The following is a 17429-nucleotide window of genomic DNA, read 5'->3' on the forward strand; positions in this document are numbered from 1 at the left end:
ATCTGCCTGGACAACATGTTGGGGCCCAAGGGAAATCAGGCCTGAATTAAGGCTTCTACAATTGTTCCCACTGCTCCCATCCCTGAGCTGATCACAGAAGACACAAGGAAAAGAAAGAAGGGAGGAAGGGAGGGAGGGAGGCAGGCAGGGAGGAGGAAGGAAGAAAAGGAAAGAAGGAAAAGAAAGGAAAGAAAGAAGAAAGGCAGAATAGGAGAATTAAAATTGATTATGTTAAATTTCTGGGCAAGTATTGACCAGATTCCTGAACACTGAACACTTGAGATGGAAAAATAAGTTCTGCTTTCAAAACTTTTTTTTTTTTTTTAAAGATTTTATTTATTTATTCATAGAGGCACAGAGAGAGAATGAGAGGCAGAGACACAGGCAGGAGGAGAAGCAGGCTCCATGCAGAGAGCCTGACGTGGGACTCGATCCAGGGTCTCCAGGACCACGCCCTGGGCTGCAGGCGGTGTTAAACCGCTGTGCCACCGGGGCTGCCCCAAAACTTTTTTTTTAATAAAGATTTTTATTTCTTTATTCATGAGAGAGAGGTGCAGAGGGAGAAGCAGGCTCCCCACAGAGCAAGGAGCAGGACTTGATCCCAAGACCCTGGGATCAGGACCTGAAACAAAGGCAGACACTATATGAATGAGCCACCCAGGCGCCCTGCTTTCAAAACTCCTAATGAAGGAAGTACAGTTTCTCAAATTTAATCATCTCAGCAAGTCTCTTTTAGTACTAATCTCCTACACACAGTGGAAAGTATGAGGATATAAAATCCTAAATTTTAGCTAATTACTAGAACATAAAATAGACATCTAACCCAAGACCATCAATTCAACAAATTGTTTCCTTGCTTCTCCTTATCTAAAATCTTAGGAGTCAAGCTTGACAAATTGCAAGTTAAATTTTTTTCCCTGAATGTGGACAAGAACATTCTTTTTTACACCCAATTCTCTTCTCTTACTGTATCAAGCTGAGTTCCTCCAGAATTTTCTTTTGATACTTAGCTGGTACTCCTAGTGCAGGTTCCTCCTTCACAATCTGAAGAATTGTTGATAATGTTCTGATACTAAACTTCTACTAAAACAAAAGCTTTCATTTACTGGCCCCCACCTCCTTTCAGAGACCCTGCCTTTCCTAGAACAATTTGGCATTCCCAAGTAAGTCATAGAATTACATATATAACTGCTGATACAGAATAAAAAGGGATATGCATGAAAGTAAACATTTTTTTAGAAGGCAGGCCTCAGTTTACTGAAAATATTCATAGTAAAGGGAGAATATAACAGTTGATAAAACAAGAACTGTAAGTCTTTTTTGGATCCACACCCTTCAGTAAAGCCAAGAGGCTCAGAAGCAGAATTGCAAAAACCCTACTGAGGGCAACTGCTTAAGGATAGATTCCTGGTTTATCCATTAACAACTGAAAACAATCAGCAATGGTCATCTAACACAAAAAATTCCAAAAGCAATCACACTATGTATTATAAATAGCCCATGCTTAGAGACATACTATAGATGACTTTTTCCCACTAAACTGAAATGAAATTTTTTGATATTTCTATTATTGGCTACAATAAAAATTACATCTAAATTTTAGTTACTTTATACTAAAAATGAGAACATTTATATATTTATTGATACAAATTTCAAATTAATGGTTCACAAGGAATCTTCAGATGAGATTAAAACTAAAATTTTAGTCTCAGTTAAAAGCCTGAGAATAACCAATTGCCATACTATCCATTTATATATTCATGCATTTCATCATAATGCAAATCATTATACTAAAAAAAATGTGCTCCACTACAATTTGTTCTGATATTCTTTACTTTTCACTAGTTTGCATTTTATTGCTTTGCTTACTAAACAATAATTATTATCACTTTTAGTTGCTCATTTAAGGGTTTAAATTACTCTCAAAACACATGAAAGTGATTATGAGCAATTATTATATTGTTTATTTACAAACCACATTTCACCTTAAACTTCAATTTAACATTTAATCATACTACTAAGTAAGGACCACCTTTAGCCATGCTATTAGATATATGCATGAACAGGGACGCTTGGGTGGCTCAGTGGTAGAGCGTCTGCCTTTGGCTCAGGGTGTGATCTCAGAGTCCTGGGATTAAGTCCTGCCTGGAGCCTGCTTCTCCCTCAGCCTATGTCTCTGCCTCTGTGTGTGTGTGTGTGTGTGTGTGTGTGTGTGTGTGTGTGTCTCACGAATAAATAAATAAAATCTTATAAATAAATAAATAAATAAATAAATAAATAAATAAATAAATGAAATGCACGAACAAAAATTATAATTTAGTCAATCATGTTTTAAGAAAATCAGGAGCGTTGGGATCCCTGGGTGGCGCAGCGGTTTAGCGCCTGCCTTTGGCCCAGGGCGCGATCCTGGAGACCCGGGATCGAATCCCACATCGGGCTCCCGGTGCATGGAGCCTGCTTCTCCCTCTGCCTGTGTCTCTGCCTCTCTCTCTCTCTCTGTGACTATAAGAAAGAAAAGAAAGAAAGAAATGAAAGAAAGAAAGAAAGAAAAAGAAAGAAAGAAAAAGAAAGAAAGAAAAGAAAAAAGAAAGAAAGAAAGAAAGGAAAGAAAGAAAGAAAGACAGAAGAAAGAAAAGAAAAGAAAGAAAGAAAGAAAGAAAGAAAGAAAGAAAGAAAAGAAAGAAAGAAAGAAAGGAAAGTAAAGAAAGAAAGAAAGAAAGAAAAGAACGAAAGAAAGAAAGAAAGAAAGAAAGAGAAGGAAAGAAAGAAAGAAAGAAAGAAAGAAAGAAAGAAAGAAAGAAAGAAAGAAAGAAAGAAAGAAAATCAGGAGCGCAAATATAAAGAAGCCCTATGGCAAATACTTTTGTAACATGGTTTTTTTTTTTTTTTTTTTTAAGACTCAAGCTGTATATCTAGTTTATGAATTCAGTCTTAAAAGCTATATGCACAGAAAGAATTCACATTTGGAAAATTTTTCAAACAACCCAATTTTGTTAGTAATTTAATACAGACTTATTTAAATTTAAAACATTAAAACTAATCATCAGTGACCTTGTGGCTCTAGGTGAGCATTTCTCAAAATGTGTTCTACAGTTCTTTGGACTCTCAGTTTTCATTAATATAGAAAAGGTTCTATGGTCAAATTAGTTTTGAAAATTATGAGTCTCAAGGCTCCTGGGTGGCTCAGTCAGTTGAGCGTCTGCCTTTGGCTCAGGTCATGATCTCCAGGTCCTGGGATCAAGCTCCATGTTGGGCTTCCTGCTCAGTGAGGAGTCTGCTTCTCTCTCTCTCTCTCTGCCCCTCCCCACTGCTCATTCTCTTTCTCTCAGAAAAGAAAAGAAAAGAAAAGAAAAGAAAAGAAAAGAAAAGAAAAGAAAAGAAAAGAAAAGAAAAGAAAAGAGGGAGGGAAGGAGCGAAGGAGCGAAGGAAGGAAGGAAGGAAGGAAGGAAGGAAGGAAGGAAGGAAGGAAGGAAGGAAGGAAGGAATCATGAGTTTCTCTCCTGAAGGACTCCTCAAAATTTGAGATATGTTAGTGTGTACCATGAATTTACAAAAAGAGGGTATAGTACTATTTTTCCAACTTCCAATTTTATCTAACCATTCTATCTATCTTTCCCTCCTCTGGAGCACTAAATAGGAGACTAAGAAACTAGGAAATGATAACGGTGATAATAGGCAAGGTGTGGGGGTATCAAGTACTGGGTTACCTGTAGTTCTTGAGAAGCTAGGGCTTTCTAGTTGGTACGCTCATCAGATACAATACAGTGGGACAGTACCTCTTCTGCTGTCCAGATTAAAACCCTATAGATTTCATTCTTAAATTACAAGCCCAGGTACCCCTGCGTGTGTGTCTTCATGCATGTGTAAAAGCCAAGAGTAAAGAAAACTGGATCAGTAATACAATTTAAACTATTAATGCAAAAATAAATAAATAAAATAAAATAAAATAAATAAAATTAAATTAAATTAAACTATTAAGGCATAAAGATGAAGTAAAAAAGTAAGCATCTCTCTTTTTGTAAACACGGTCCTTACTGTTTCTCTTTCTTAATATTATGAACTACTGAAATTCCTTACTCGTATTCGTTTCACCATGAAACTAATGTTACGGATTCCGGAGAAGTCTGTGGTCTGGTAAATTGTATCAATCGCTTTAACATGACTGGATATCTATAGATTTAAAAAAAAAAAGAACATTTTAAAGGCAACGTGAAAATGTGAAAAAGGCTGTGAATTTCCATTTCCCAAATCAAGAATTACTCGTGTTCTACCATACTCAAATTTTAAAACGTCTGCATCATGTACTGGATGAACAGATGAAACAGATTAGTGAGATTAGTGAGCTGGGGAAGGGGGAGATTCTGTGCCTTTTCCAGGCTCTTCTCGCCAGTAACAAACATCACTTTTATTTCAGTCATATAAAACTGTTTCCTCAATCAATCCTGTAAGGTCAGACCTCTGTGCCTTTTCACATGCTATTTCCTTATGCCAAGATTATCTTTATTTATCCATCAGACTCAGTTCAAACATCTCCTTTGAGAACTTCACTGATAGGGGCTCAGTTGGTTAGCATCTGACTCTTGATTTCGGCTTGCGTCATGATTTTGATGTCATGGGATTGGGCTCCACACTGGGCTCTGAACCTACTTGGGATTCTCTCTCTCTCTTTCTTCCTCTCCCTCTCACTACCCCAGTGCCCCGTTCTCACTCTCTTGTGCTCTCTCCCTCAAAAAAAAAAAAAAAAAAAAAAAAAAAAAGAACTTCCATGATAATATAGGACACTCAGTCAGTCTCTGACTTCAAGCTCTCTAGTGCTGCATTAGTACACATTCTTTAAGTTGTGTTGACCGCTTACTGTATACTAGGCACTGTTTCAGGTGCTAGGAATACAATGGTGAACAAAACAGAAAAGGTCCCTATAAATTTACAAAGTTTTATTCTAGGGGGTGAGGGGAGAGAAGTAATGCAAATATAAAGAAGATACGTTAAGATTTGCTAAATTTTAGAAGGAAATTAAACATGGTTTTAGAACACAAAGGGATTCTCCTATTTACCTAGATGACGCCCAACTAAACTCTCTGGCTTCTAAACTACTTTCTCATCTTCAGTTATAAAAAAGCATTCTTGCTGCAATTTATGTAAAAACATGTATATATTCTTTTAAAGCTATTTTCAAAGAAATTATACAAACTTAAGTTAGCCAAGTAGAAGTATTAAAAAGAATTTCAAAAGTAGCCCAGGTTGCCAAACTGATAAAGTCCTAAAGGTGCTGACAGGGTCCATTATAAATTCATGCTATCTAACCTCAGCTTGGCCTGGTAATTCCTTATCCAATTCTATTTCTACTCCATTCCCAAAGGGGTACAAATATTACTCCACAGATGATTATACTTCATACTGTACTGAGACTTCATCTTGACTTCCTTCCCTCTTCATCTTCAATTTTTTTTATTTTCATCCATTTCTGTCTTCCTCAAAGGATAATTCTTCCTTAAAGGAAAACTTTTCTTTATTCTCATCCCAATCTGGACCTTCAAGGACACTGTTTCCTATCAATCTTACATTGCTTTTCTACTAGATCATTTTCCTCTTCCTACCAACTTACTCATGTATTCTCTGTCCTCTTTTCACCCTCAAATATTCCATACTATTTCTAAGCCACCATATTTGCTTCTATTTTTCACATTTCTTAAAACCGTTGCTGCTTTGGCCAACCCATTCAATACTGTTTGCAATGTTTTCACCCTCACAACTATATCAGCTTAAAACTCATCAATAATCTTCTAGTAACTAAAAACCAACTACCTTCTGTAGTCATTTTTTTTCCAGTATTATTGAGGTATAACTGACAAATAAAACTGTAAGATGTTTAAAATATACATTTTGATGATTTGAAATATGTATACATTGTGAAAGGACTCCCCCCATCTACTACTTAACATACTGTAGTCATTCTCTTTGATATCTCTGCAATACGTTAGCCACGCATTTTGTTTTAAACTTGTTTCTTCCTTGGCTAATTCCATTTCATCCCCTACGTGTTTAACTATTATGTTTTATTCCATAGCTTCACCTCCTCATCCTATTCACTATATACAGATATTATCCCCCAGTTTCTTCCCTTTAATTTCATTCCCTCCCCTTATTTCAATTATATCTTTTGTACCTTCAAATTCTGTATAGAAAGCTTCACGTTCAGCTAACCTCTCCCAAGGTCCAGGTCTACATTGTCAATATCCTAAGGAATGGCCACTTGGCTTTCACACATCTAAAACTATGCTCATTACCACCATCAAAATGATTTCACCATTTATACTGGTGACATTTGCATCATCTTAGCCTCAAATCAAATTTGGAGTCAAAATGCATTAATCAAACTCTCACTGGGAAGCTTCGACAGGAAGACATTTTGAAGGGTATCTCCAAAAACTTTTACTTTAATAAGGATTAAGAAGACACAAACCCATATAATACAATTCTGAAAGCACTGAGTACAAAAACAAAAACAAAAACAAAAACAAAAACAAAAACAAAAAAAAACAAGTGCTAAGTATAATGGGAATACAGAATAGGAATTAAATACTTCTCCCTGGAAGGATTCGTCTATTCTTCCCTCCTTTAGGAACCACAACTGAAAATTCCACTGTCTTTTCAAAGCTAAGTTCCAGTGTCATCAACTTCACGAAAAAATTTTCTTACACCTGTTTTAGAGGACTCTAAAATATCCTAGCTGGCCTTTCAGTCATCTGTGTACTTATCCCACATAATTTATAATTATTGAAAAATATGTATTCTTTTTTTTTTCAAAAAGAGATATACCATAACTTTAATTCTTAAAGGAAAACATAGGTGTAATGAAACAGTAAGAGAGCATGCGAACTCTTAAAATAGTAGCAAAATCATAAATACCTGGGCAATCACAGCTTCTCGTGTTCCATAATATTTAAAGAACAGATGATCAGTCTGAATATAAAGCTGACAAGTATTTCTTTCAGCTGAAGTTGTACGTTTTTTCCTCAGGTGTTCTGGACCATTAACGGAATGCTCTTGAGGTGTCTATATGTCAAAAAGAGTCATTTCTGATAATTAGTATGCTTCACTATTATCATAAATCTATATATCTAAGAATACACATTATGTAAATTTCATATTCTGCTCTATTATAGAACACCATAGGTATTCCTCTACACCATTAAGAATTCTTCATAAATCTCACTTTCAGTCTCATAACATTCCACTGTATGATTTATAATTTATTCAAGCAATTCTTTCATTTTTAAATATTTTCAAAGCCTACCTTTTAATATGTAATCATTTAAATATAAAGCAAGTTTTATAGTTGTTTATAGTACTTTGATATCTTCCTCTATCTCCCTCTAACACCCAATCTATTACCCAGTCCTGTCAAATTGATCTCCTAAATACTTAGGGAATTTGCCCATTATCTCTGGTGCCCGCACATCAGCCCAAGCTACCATCACTTATTACCTAGAGTATTGCATGTACTATTGTCTTTCACTCTATTCTCCACACTGTAATTTTTCAAAATGCAAATTTGCAAATATTACTCATCTGCATAATAGATTTCAATGGCTTCCTACTGCTCTAAGGATAAAGGCGTAAATCCTTTACATGTGCCACCAAATCAGCATTGCAGTCTCTGCTTACCTGCCCAGTTTCTTCTCATTCTGTATTATTTCAAAGAGACTCTACCACAGAACCCAACTCTTGCTCTCTGTGTTACCCTACACAGGCCTTCTTTCCAATCCTCCAGCATCATCTATTTCCTGCCAGTCTGCATATGCTACTACTGACTCTCCTGACCTAACTAACTTCTCCCTTCAGACTCAGCAAAGGTCAGTTCATCAATTGTACCACCTCACAGAACCCAGGTCCCTTACATAGTACAACTTTAGTTTATTGAATGGTGATTAGTTTAATTTCTGTCCCCAGCCCACCATCATTACTTCAACCACTAGAATATGAGACTCAGAAAGAAGAAATTATCTCTCTGTTTGCTTCTTGCTATATTGCTATCACTAACGCAGACTTGGCAGGCAAAGAGTAGATATACTCAGTATATATTTGTTTAAAGAATTACACTGTTATTGGATCCAAGCATTTAAACATTTGCTGACATCTAAGAGCTCCATTTTAAGTGAACTTTGATGACAAGTAATGGAGAATTCAAATTAAATTAGATTTTAAGCCACAATTCCAAATTTACACTCACATTTTATACTTTCCTTCTCCCTTGACAACTCCATGTTTGACTGTTCTCTTGTCACAGCCTTCATTTTACTTTTATCTATTTTCACTGAGTATAGCATTCCAGGATGGTGGTTACTCAGTTTCAGCACATTCCACTGTCTTCTGGTTTCAACTGTCTCCAATGAAAACTGAGCTGTCATTTCTACTGTTGCTTCTTTGAAGGCAACTGGATTTTTTTGTTGTTGTTGTTGTTGCTTTAAGAGTATATATCTTTCTGTTTTTAGACTTTTCTGATAACATGCTAGGGTGTTACTTTCACTGGAAAGTATTTATCTGACTCTAATTACAAAGCTTACCAAATTTGTTGGTATCTCTGTTATACTTGGAAAACTCTCTGCCATACTGTTCCTATTTCATTGTTTTTTCCCTCCTGAGATATCAATTATACATATGCTAGATCTTTTTAGTGAATCCCCCATTTATCTCTTTTCTGAATTTTTCTATCCTTTTGTTTCTAATGGTTCACTGTTTTCTTATATACAACATCTAGATCTAAACCTATCAAATTTGTAATTTCTGTTATATTTTTCAATTTCAGAATTTTCATCAGACTCTTTTATTTTCAGTTTTCTGCTATAATTTTAAATTCCATTTCTTTATGTATTTGAACATATTAAAGTCTGTATCTGTGTCTGATCATTTCATTACCTGGAAACCTTCAGGTTGTTTACATGTCTGACATCCCAGCTAGAATGTAAGTCCTCTGAGGATATATACTCTGTGTCATTTATTCTTGTATCACTGATGTTTGGTATACAATAGTTTTCTCCTTTTGTTCTTCTACAATGTTGTCTTGTTTGTTCATATGCTTATTATTTTTAACTGAATGCCAGACAATGTACATGAAAAACCACAGATATAAATTTAGACTTCAGGTGATGATACTTTCTCAAGACAAGATTAATTTTTGCTTCTGGCAATCAGTTAGGCTTGATAAACTAGTAATCCTGGATCACTTTATTCTAATCAGAGATTAAGTAGCTGTGAAGTAAAAATTTTAATACCTGTGATAGAAGAAGGTAGGATTTTTTTTGACTCATCCTTACTCCAGGGATAGCCCTTCAAGATCCCATCCTAAAGCCCTTCTGAGAAGGCCTTAAGTATTATTTTTATCCTTAGCTTCAAGAATCTAGAGTTCTACTTGGCTTCTCAGTCTCTCAGCAACCTTATCAGGAACTAGAAGATACATCTGGAGAAAAGAGCCCCAAAGGCCATGCTCACATGTCTAGGCATTCTCATATTTTCCTAACATCTAGCCCCATAATTCTTTATAGCCTTATACTCACTCCAATACCTCCAAATACGCACACAAACACACACACATATAAACATACATGTGTATATATATGTACTTTTAAAATATTTATATTAAAAAAAATTTATATTTTGAGGCCAGGTTGTTTTTTATCAGCTGTTATAAACAGGGAAAAAGGATTACTCTATTTCTTGAAAACAATTCCTTGTTAATTTTAGGTATTGTGAATGCTGTCTCAAAGTTTATAACTCTCTTTGCTTTAAGGTGCCTTTTACTCTTAATTTTCATATAGTGAAATATATCAAACTTTTTATAGTCAAAAGATTTTATGTCATATTCAAAGTGTTTCTCTACCCTAAAATACAATATATTTTTAAATATCTTTTCAAACGTTTTACCCATTTTTTAACTGGAGTTCATGCATTTTTTTATGTGAGTAAAATAGTTGTTTGTATATTCTGAGACACCTTCTATCAAATAGCTGTACTGCTGACATTTTTTTCATAGTCTCTGGCTTTTTACATTTATTTAACTGTGTCTTTTGAAATTATAATTTTAACAGAGCCCAACTAATAAATTTTGTATCCTAAAAAAATTTTGCCTATGTCAAAGTGACAAAAATTTCTCCTCTTTTTCTAGAAGTTTAAGTTTTATCCTTAAGCATACGGATGTATTTTCTATTTTCAGCTAATTTTTGTATAAGGTATAGTGTATAGGTTGAGGTTCCACTTTTTTTCCATATGGATATCTAATTATGCCGGTACCATTTGTCAGACTATTCTTTTCTACTTGAAATTACCTTGGGACTTTTGCAAAAATCCATCTGACCCTATGGATTCTATTCTGTTCCACTGTTTTATATGTCTATCCTTAAGTCAAGAGGACACTATCTTTAATTACTATGGCTTTATAGTAAGTCTTAAAATCAGGCAGTACAAATGCCCTTGCTTTGTTTTTTTGTTTTGTTTTGTTTTTTTGTTTTTTGAAAATTCTTTTGGCTAGTCTAAGTTCTCTGCATTTCAGCCTAACTATCAGAATCAGTTTATCAATATTTATCTGAGATAAATACTCAGAGATTCTGATAGGGATTGCACTGACTCTACAGCACAATTTGGGGAGAACTAACACACTGAGTCTCCCAAACAATAAACACAGTATATTTTTGTTTTTATTTAGATATTTAATTTTTCTTGGCAATGTTCTATAGTGTTCATATATATGTCTTGTGCATATTTTATTAAATGTATTCTAAGTATTTTATCATCTTAATGATATTTTTGGAGAGCTTTTTAAATTTTCATTTTCTAAATGTTTATTGGTAGTGTATAGAACTAATTTTTGCATTCTGACTTTATATCTATCCTACGTCCTTGGTAAATTTACTTAATTATTTTATAATTTTTCCTAGATTCATTACAATTTTCTAAGCATAATCCCAATGTTACCTACAAATAAATGCAGTTTATTTCCTTTACAATCTACATGCCTTTCATTTCTTTTTTTTTTTTTTTTTTAGGAGCCTTTCATTTCTTTTTCTTGCCTGACTATGCTGACTATGACCATGATATGTTATCTTCTTTTATATAGTGCTAAGTTTAACTTGTTAATATTTTGTTAAAGTATACTGGCTTATAGTTTAGTTTTCTTGTAATGTCTTTGTCTGGTGTGGGTATCAGAGTAATGCTGGTCTGACAGAATATATTAAGTTTTCCCTTCTCCTTTATTTTCTTAAAGGTTTTGCATAAGATTGGTATTTTTTCTTTCTTAAATGCTTACACTTCCATGGTGAGACTCTCTCTGGGCCTGAACATTCCTTGATAGGAAACTTATTAAGTATCAACCTAATTTCATCATACACACCTACTATTCTATTTCTGCTTGGTTTTGTTAATTTGGATCTGTAAAAGAATTTGCCCATTAAATTAGCTATTGAACTTCTTGGCTCAATGTGCTCAAAATTTAAACTACCAATGTATGTAGTAATAGCTTCTTTCATTCTTGATACTGTATTTTGTGTTTTCTCTTAATTTCTTGATCGAACTACCTAGAAATTTATCAATTAATCTTTTCTGTTGATTCCCTCTTGTTTTTGTATCATTGATATCTCTCTTACTTGTTACTTTATTCCTTCTATTTACTTAGAAATAGAGGGAAACAGAGTTTAAGTTGCACTTTCTGGTCTAGCTTTCTAAGGTGGATGCTTATAAGATTGATTTCTAGATCTTTCTTTTTTTCTAATTGTTAGAAACATGATTAGCCAATGTTTCCTGTGCATTCTTCACTTCTTTGTATAGATTTAAATTTCCATCTGGTATCGTCTGTCTTTCTTTCTTTCTTTCTTTCTTTCTTTCTTTCTTTCTTTCTTTCTTTCTTTCTTCTTCCTTTCTTTCTCCTTCCTTCCTTCCTTTTCTTTCTTTCTTTCTTTCTTTCTTTCTTTCTTTCTTTCTTTCTTTCTTTCTTTCTTTCTTTCAGACAGAGAGGCAGAGACACAGGCAGAGGGAGAAGCAGGCTCCATGCAGGAAGCCCAACGTGGGACTCGATCCCAGGTCTCCAGGATCAGGCCCTGGACTGAAGGTGGTGCTAAACCGCTGAGCCACCTGGACTGCCCTGGTATCCTTTTTCTACCCAAAGAACATCCTTTAACATTTCTTGCATTTAAATTTTCTTTCAGTGGTTATTCACCATAGCTGAATCTAATGACTTTTATTATTTTGTGTTTTTGTTATGATCCACTTCAAAACAGTTTCCAATTGCATTATTTAGATGTGACTCAATTTTCAAAAATTTCAGATTTTCCAGATATTTTGTTACTGATTTCTAATCTCCTTGAAACCTAAGAACTTATTCTATATAATTTGAATCCTTTTAAATTTATTGAGACTTCTTTTATAGCTTAGCATATGTTAGCAAATGTTCATGTACACTTGAATGTATATCTGCTACTTTTGAGTGGAGAGTTCTATAAATGTCAATTAGGTCATCAGGTTGGTTCAGAGTGGTATTCAAGTGTCCTATTCCCTAACTGCTTTTCTATCTACTTGTTCTATCAATGTATCAATCAACTTGTCTACTCAGAAATAAGTGTACCTTCAACTATAATTTGTAGATTTTTTCATTGCTCAGTTTTGTCAATTTTTTTCTTAATTATTTTATAACTCTCTTACTGCATTATTAACTGACATTTAGGACTATTTCTCTTTGATAAAGCAAAAATTATCCTTGTCTACAGTAATATTCTGTGAAATGATATACATTCTTTGATATTAATATGGTCACTGTAACATTCTTACAACTGGTACTTGTATGATACCTGCTTTGCCATCCTTTTAAACTATTTGTGTCTTTACGTTTAAATTGCATTTCTTTTAGACAGCTATGGTTTTGCTTCAATCATTCTTACCATCTCAGCTTTTGAAATCAATGTGGGTAGTCCATTTACATTTAATGTAATCATTAATGTGATTAGTTTAAGCTTACCATCTTTGTGTTTATTTTCTATTTGTCCCATATGTTCTGTGTTCTTATTTTCCCCCTTACCTTCTTTTGGATTAACTGAGTATTTTAAACTACAGTTGATCCCTAACTCAGGGATTAGGAATGCCAATCCCTCACACAGCTGAAAATCTGCATATAACTTTTGACTCCTCGCCAAAAACTTAAATACTAACAGCCTGCTATTGACTGGAAGCCTTATTGATAACTTAACTAGTCAGTTAACATTTATTTTGCATACTATATATATTATATACTATATTCATATATAAAATAAGCTAGAGAAAAGAAAATTATAATGAAAAGAAAATACATTTACAATGCTGTAATTTATGTACTACGCAGTACTTACAGAAGAAAATATCCACATAAGTGAACCTATGCAGTTCAAATTCATGTTGCTCAAGGGTCAACTACATTTGATTCCCTTTATTGACTTGTTAACTGTATCTCCTTTATTTTCTTTCAATGGTAACTCCAGGTCAGGTTGCAAACATCTTCTTAAAAGGACTGATACTAAATACTTAACTTTATTTACAAAAACAAGTAGCTAGTCTATGGGCTGTAGTTTGCTGACCCCTGCACTAAGGTTTCCAATATCCAACTTCTAAATAGCAGAGTCTAGCTGCCACAATTATACTACTTCCTGCACAATAAGAAACAACAATAACTTCCACTTTCCCTCCTCCTATCTTCTGTGCCATTATCGTAAGTTTTGATTCTTCACATATTATAAACACATTTTTCATTGTTACTATTTTAAGTACCTCTTAAAGAAAATATTTAAATGATACAAGTCCTTTACATTTTACCTATGTATTTGCTGTTGTTTAATTATTTATTTTTAGAGAGAGCAAGCAGGGGGGAGGGGCAGAGAGAGAGAGAGGGAAAGAGTCACAAGCTGACTCCATACAGAGCATGGAGCCCAACACAGGACTTGATCCCACATCCCGGAGATCCTGACCTGAACCGAAACAAAGAGTCAAAGGCTTAAATGACTGCACCACCCAAGCACCCCTATGTATTTACTATTTTATGCTCTTCACTTCTTTGTATAAATCTGCATTTCTATCTGGTATCTTTTTTCTACCTGAAAAATGTCTTTTAACATTTCTTGCAATGTAAATCTCCTAGAGGCAAATTCTCTCAGCTTTGTCTAAAAAAGGTCTTTAATTTGCTCTCATTTTTCAATATTATTTTCACAGAATAAAGAATCCTAGTTTGACAGTTTTTCTTTCAACACATAAAAAAGTCATTCCATGTATGTCTTCAGTTTGCAACGTGTGTGATGGGCAGTCAGCAGTTATTCTTATATTTGTTCCTTATATGTAAATGTATCTTTTCTATGGCTGCTTTATTTTTTTTTTAAGGATTTTATTTTATTTATTTATTTTTTTAAATTCTCATTAGAGAAGGGAAATCTTTTTTTTTTTTTTTTAATTTTTATTTATTTATGATAGTCACAGAGAGAGAGAGAGAGGCGCAGAGACACAGGCAGAGGGAGAAGCAGGCTCCATGCAGGGAGCCCGATGTGGGATTCGATCCCGGGTCTCCAGGATCGCACCCTGGGCCAAAGGCAGGCGCCAAACCGCTGTGCCACCCAGGGATCCCTAAGGATTTTATTTTTAAGTAATCTCTATACCCAATGTGGGGCTTGAATGTACAACCTCAAGAGTCACATACTCCACTGACTAAGCCAGCCAGGCAACCCTCTATACCTGCTTTTACAATTTTCTCATTTCTAGTCATTTCCAGTAATTTGATTTTGTGTTTATACTGCTTGAGCTTCAAAGAGCTTCTTAGGCTACGGATTAAAATTTTTTTCATATCTTAAAATTCTGAAAATGGTAATTTTTCAAATCTTTGTTGGTGGGAAAAACTTGTCCCTCCTCCCTGGACTCCCAATTATTTTCTCTCTGAGCTTAGATTTGGATTGTTTCTATTGTTTTATTTTCCTTTATTCAAGTTTTCTTATGTTAGCTTCTGCAGTAACTGATTTGATCTTAAGCCTATCCATTAAATTTTTCATGTCAGAAAATGCACTTTTCACAGTTCTTTAAGTTACATTTGGTCCTACATATTTTTCTGTAATTCTTTGAACATATTAATACTAGTTGCTTTAAAGTCCTTGCATGCAATTTCTGGTTCTGTTTCCATCTGGGTGTTTTTTCCTCATGACTATGGATCACATTTTTCATCTTTTTGCCATCTAGTAATGTTTTTTGAATCCTAGACATTATGAATGTTACATTGTTGAGTATCTGCATTCTGTGTCCTCCTTTAACAAGTATTATTGAGCTTTATTCTGATGGGGAGCTAATTTACTTGAAAATCACTTTGATCTTTTTCAACCTTAGTTTTTCAGCCTAATAAAGGCAGGTCTGAAATAGTCTTTACTCTAGGGTGAGGCCAATCTACTCCTAGCATAGCTTGAGATCTCAAACAAGTGTAATTTCTTACAGTTGTTCAATTTATAGATTCTCCAGTACTTTGTCCTTCTCTGGTAGTTGTCTAATACAATTTCATGCTGTGCATGCACATATTAGTTTTCAGCTAAGACTCAAGGTAATCCCTGTCAGATACCTGGAGCTTTTTCTCAGTGTAGTCCTTTCTTCTCAGGTACTCTGTCCTAAGTCCAGACACCTCAGCCTTCCTAAACTTTGACCTGTCTCTTCGTTGTCACTTGTCACTCAGCAAGACTGCTATGTACTTCTTACTCTTCCTAAGATCCCTTCCCCTGTGCTATACCTAAAATTTTGCCTTCTCTAGTCAAAAAAATGACAGAAATCACAGAGATTTATTTCTCCCCTCTCTGGATCTCAGTCCTTCACTGCCCATTACCCAATGTTTGAAAATAATTGTTTCATATATTTTGTTCAGTTCAGTCCTCATATAATTACAGGAGGTCTAACTTAACAGTTACTCTAGCACAGCTGGAAGGAAAATCTCCATTTACTTTTTCCACTAAGAGTTATAAAATTTTCCTTTTAGACATTTAACACTTTAATATACCTAGAGTTTTGTTTGGTTTTAAATATTATGTAAGATGGAGACCTAACTTCATTTTTTTCCAAACAGACAAGCATTTTTTTTTTTTTTGGCTCCACTTATTCAATGATCTCTACTTTTCCTCACTGATTTGAGATCCCACCTCTACTACATAACAAAGTTTCACACATGTTATCGGTCGCTTCCTGAGCACTCAATTTTATTCCTCTGGTCAAGTTGTTCATCCTATACTAATATCATATTCTCAATTACTCTAGTAAGTCTTAATATCTTCCAGGGTAAATCCCTCTTTCCTGTTTACCACCTTTAGGGTGGGCCCTACTTCTTCTTTTACTTTTCTATATAACATTTTTAACCCATCACTCTCCTGTGAATAACCCTGTTGTAATTTATATTGGAATTGTAGTGAACCTACAAATCAATATGGGGAAAATGCAAGTTTTAATGATATTAGGTATTATTTTCCACAACTATGGTATATCTCTCCATTTATTTAAAATCAATCTTTTTATATTTTTCTCCCAAAGTTTTAAAATTTTCCTTATATAGGCCTTATCTTTCTTTGTTACTCTAATTCTTCAATACATGATATTCTTGATATTATTAATGATGTCCTCTTTATCTGGTAGTCTACTGCTGATATAAACAAATGCAATCTATTTTTGTTTATGAATGTTATATCTACCCACTGCTAAACTCTCTTTTATTTAACAATCTGTAGTCTTGTCCTCTCTATCCACATTGCAAATACCTTAGTACAAGCCACTATTCTCAACTGAGTAACAAACACTTCTAATTAGTTTTCCAGACTCTAGTTTTGTACCCCACCCTGGAGTTAAAAATTCTTTACTGGTCTTGCTATCTGTCTGACCTTTGTATATACTGTTCCTTCTGTCTTCCTATCTCTTCATGGCCAATCTAACTTCTGCTTATTCTTTTAGTTTCTGATTACTGTCCTCAAATACTTCCTAGGCTAGATTAACTATTCCTCTTAAATGTATAGTATCACCCTATGCTTAATCCTCTTCTATCTCTTACCACTCTTAATTGTTTCTCTCTGTTGCCAATTAAACTATAGTTGATCCCTGAACAAACCCTTCATGGGTTTGAACTGTGTGAGTCCACTTATATGTGATTTTCTCCATATATAAACTATGGTACTATAAATGTATTTTCTCTTCCTTATAATTTTCTTAGTAACATTTTCTTTTACTAGCTTATTATAAAAATACAGTATATAATACATATAATACAAAATACATTAATCAACTATTCATGTTAACAGTAAGGTATCCAGGCAAAGGAGGCTATCAGTAGTTAGGTTTTTGGGGAGTCAAAAGTTATACGCAGATTTTCAATCACACAAGGGTCAGCACCCCTTGCCACCATGCTGCTCAAAGGT

At 34.3% G+C, this 17429-nt stretch overlaps 1 protein-coding gene across 1 annotated transcript in view; it reads right to left on the minus strand.

Annotated features, from left to right (window-relative positions):
• The window catches only part of ADAM10 (ADAM metallopeptidase domain 10), a 128312-nt gene that overhangs the window by 38274 nt on the left and 72609 nt on the right, over positions 1 to 17429 (minus strand). Inside the window, exons 6-7 of the mRNA XM_038580540.1 lie at positions 6910 to 7056; positions 4078 to 4170 (exon numbers count right to left, since the gene is read on the minus strand). Of these exons, the coding sequence (XP_038436468.1) occupies positions 4078 to 4170; positions 6910 to 7056 (240 nt within the window). The remainder of the gene's footprint in view (positions 1 to 4077; positions 4171 to 6909; positions 7057 to 17429) is intronic.

Source organism: Canis lupus, chromosome 30 (genome assembly GCF_011100685.1).
Source record: "Canis lupus familiaris isolate Mischka breed German Shepherd chromosome 30, alternate assembly UU_Cfam_GSD_1.0, whole genome shotgun sequence".
Classification (NCBI taxonomy): Eukaryota; Metazoa; Chordata; class Mammalia; order Carnivora; family Canidae; genus Canis; species Canis lupus.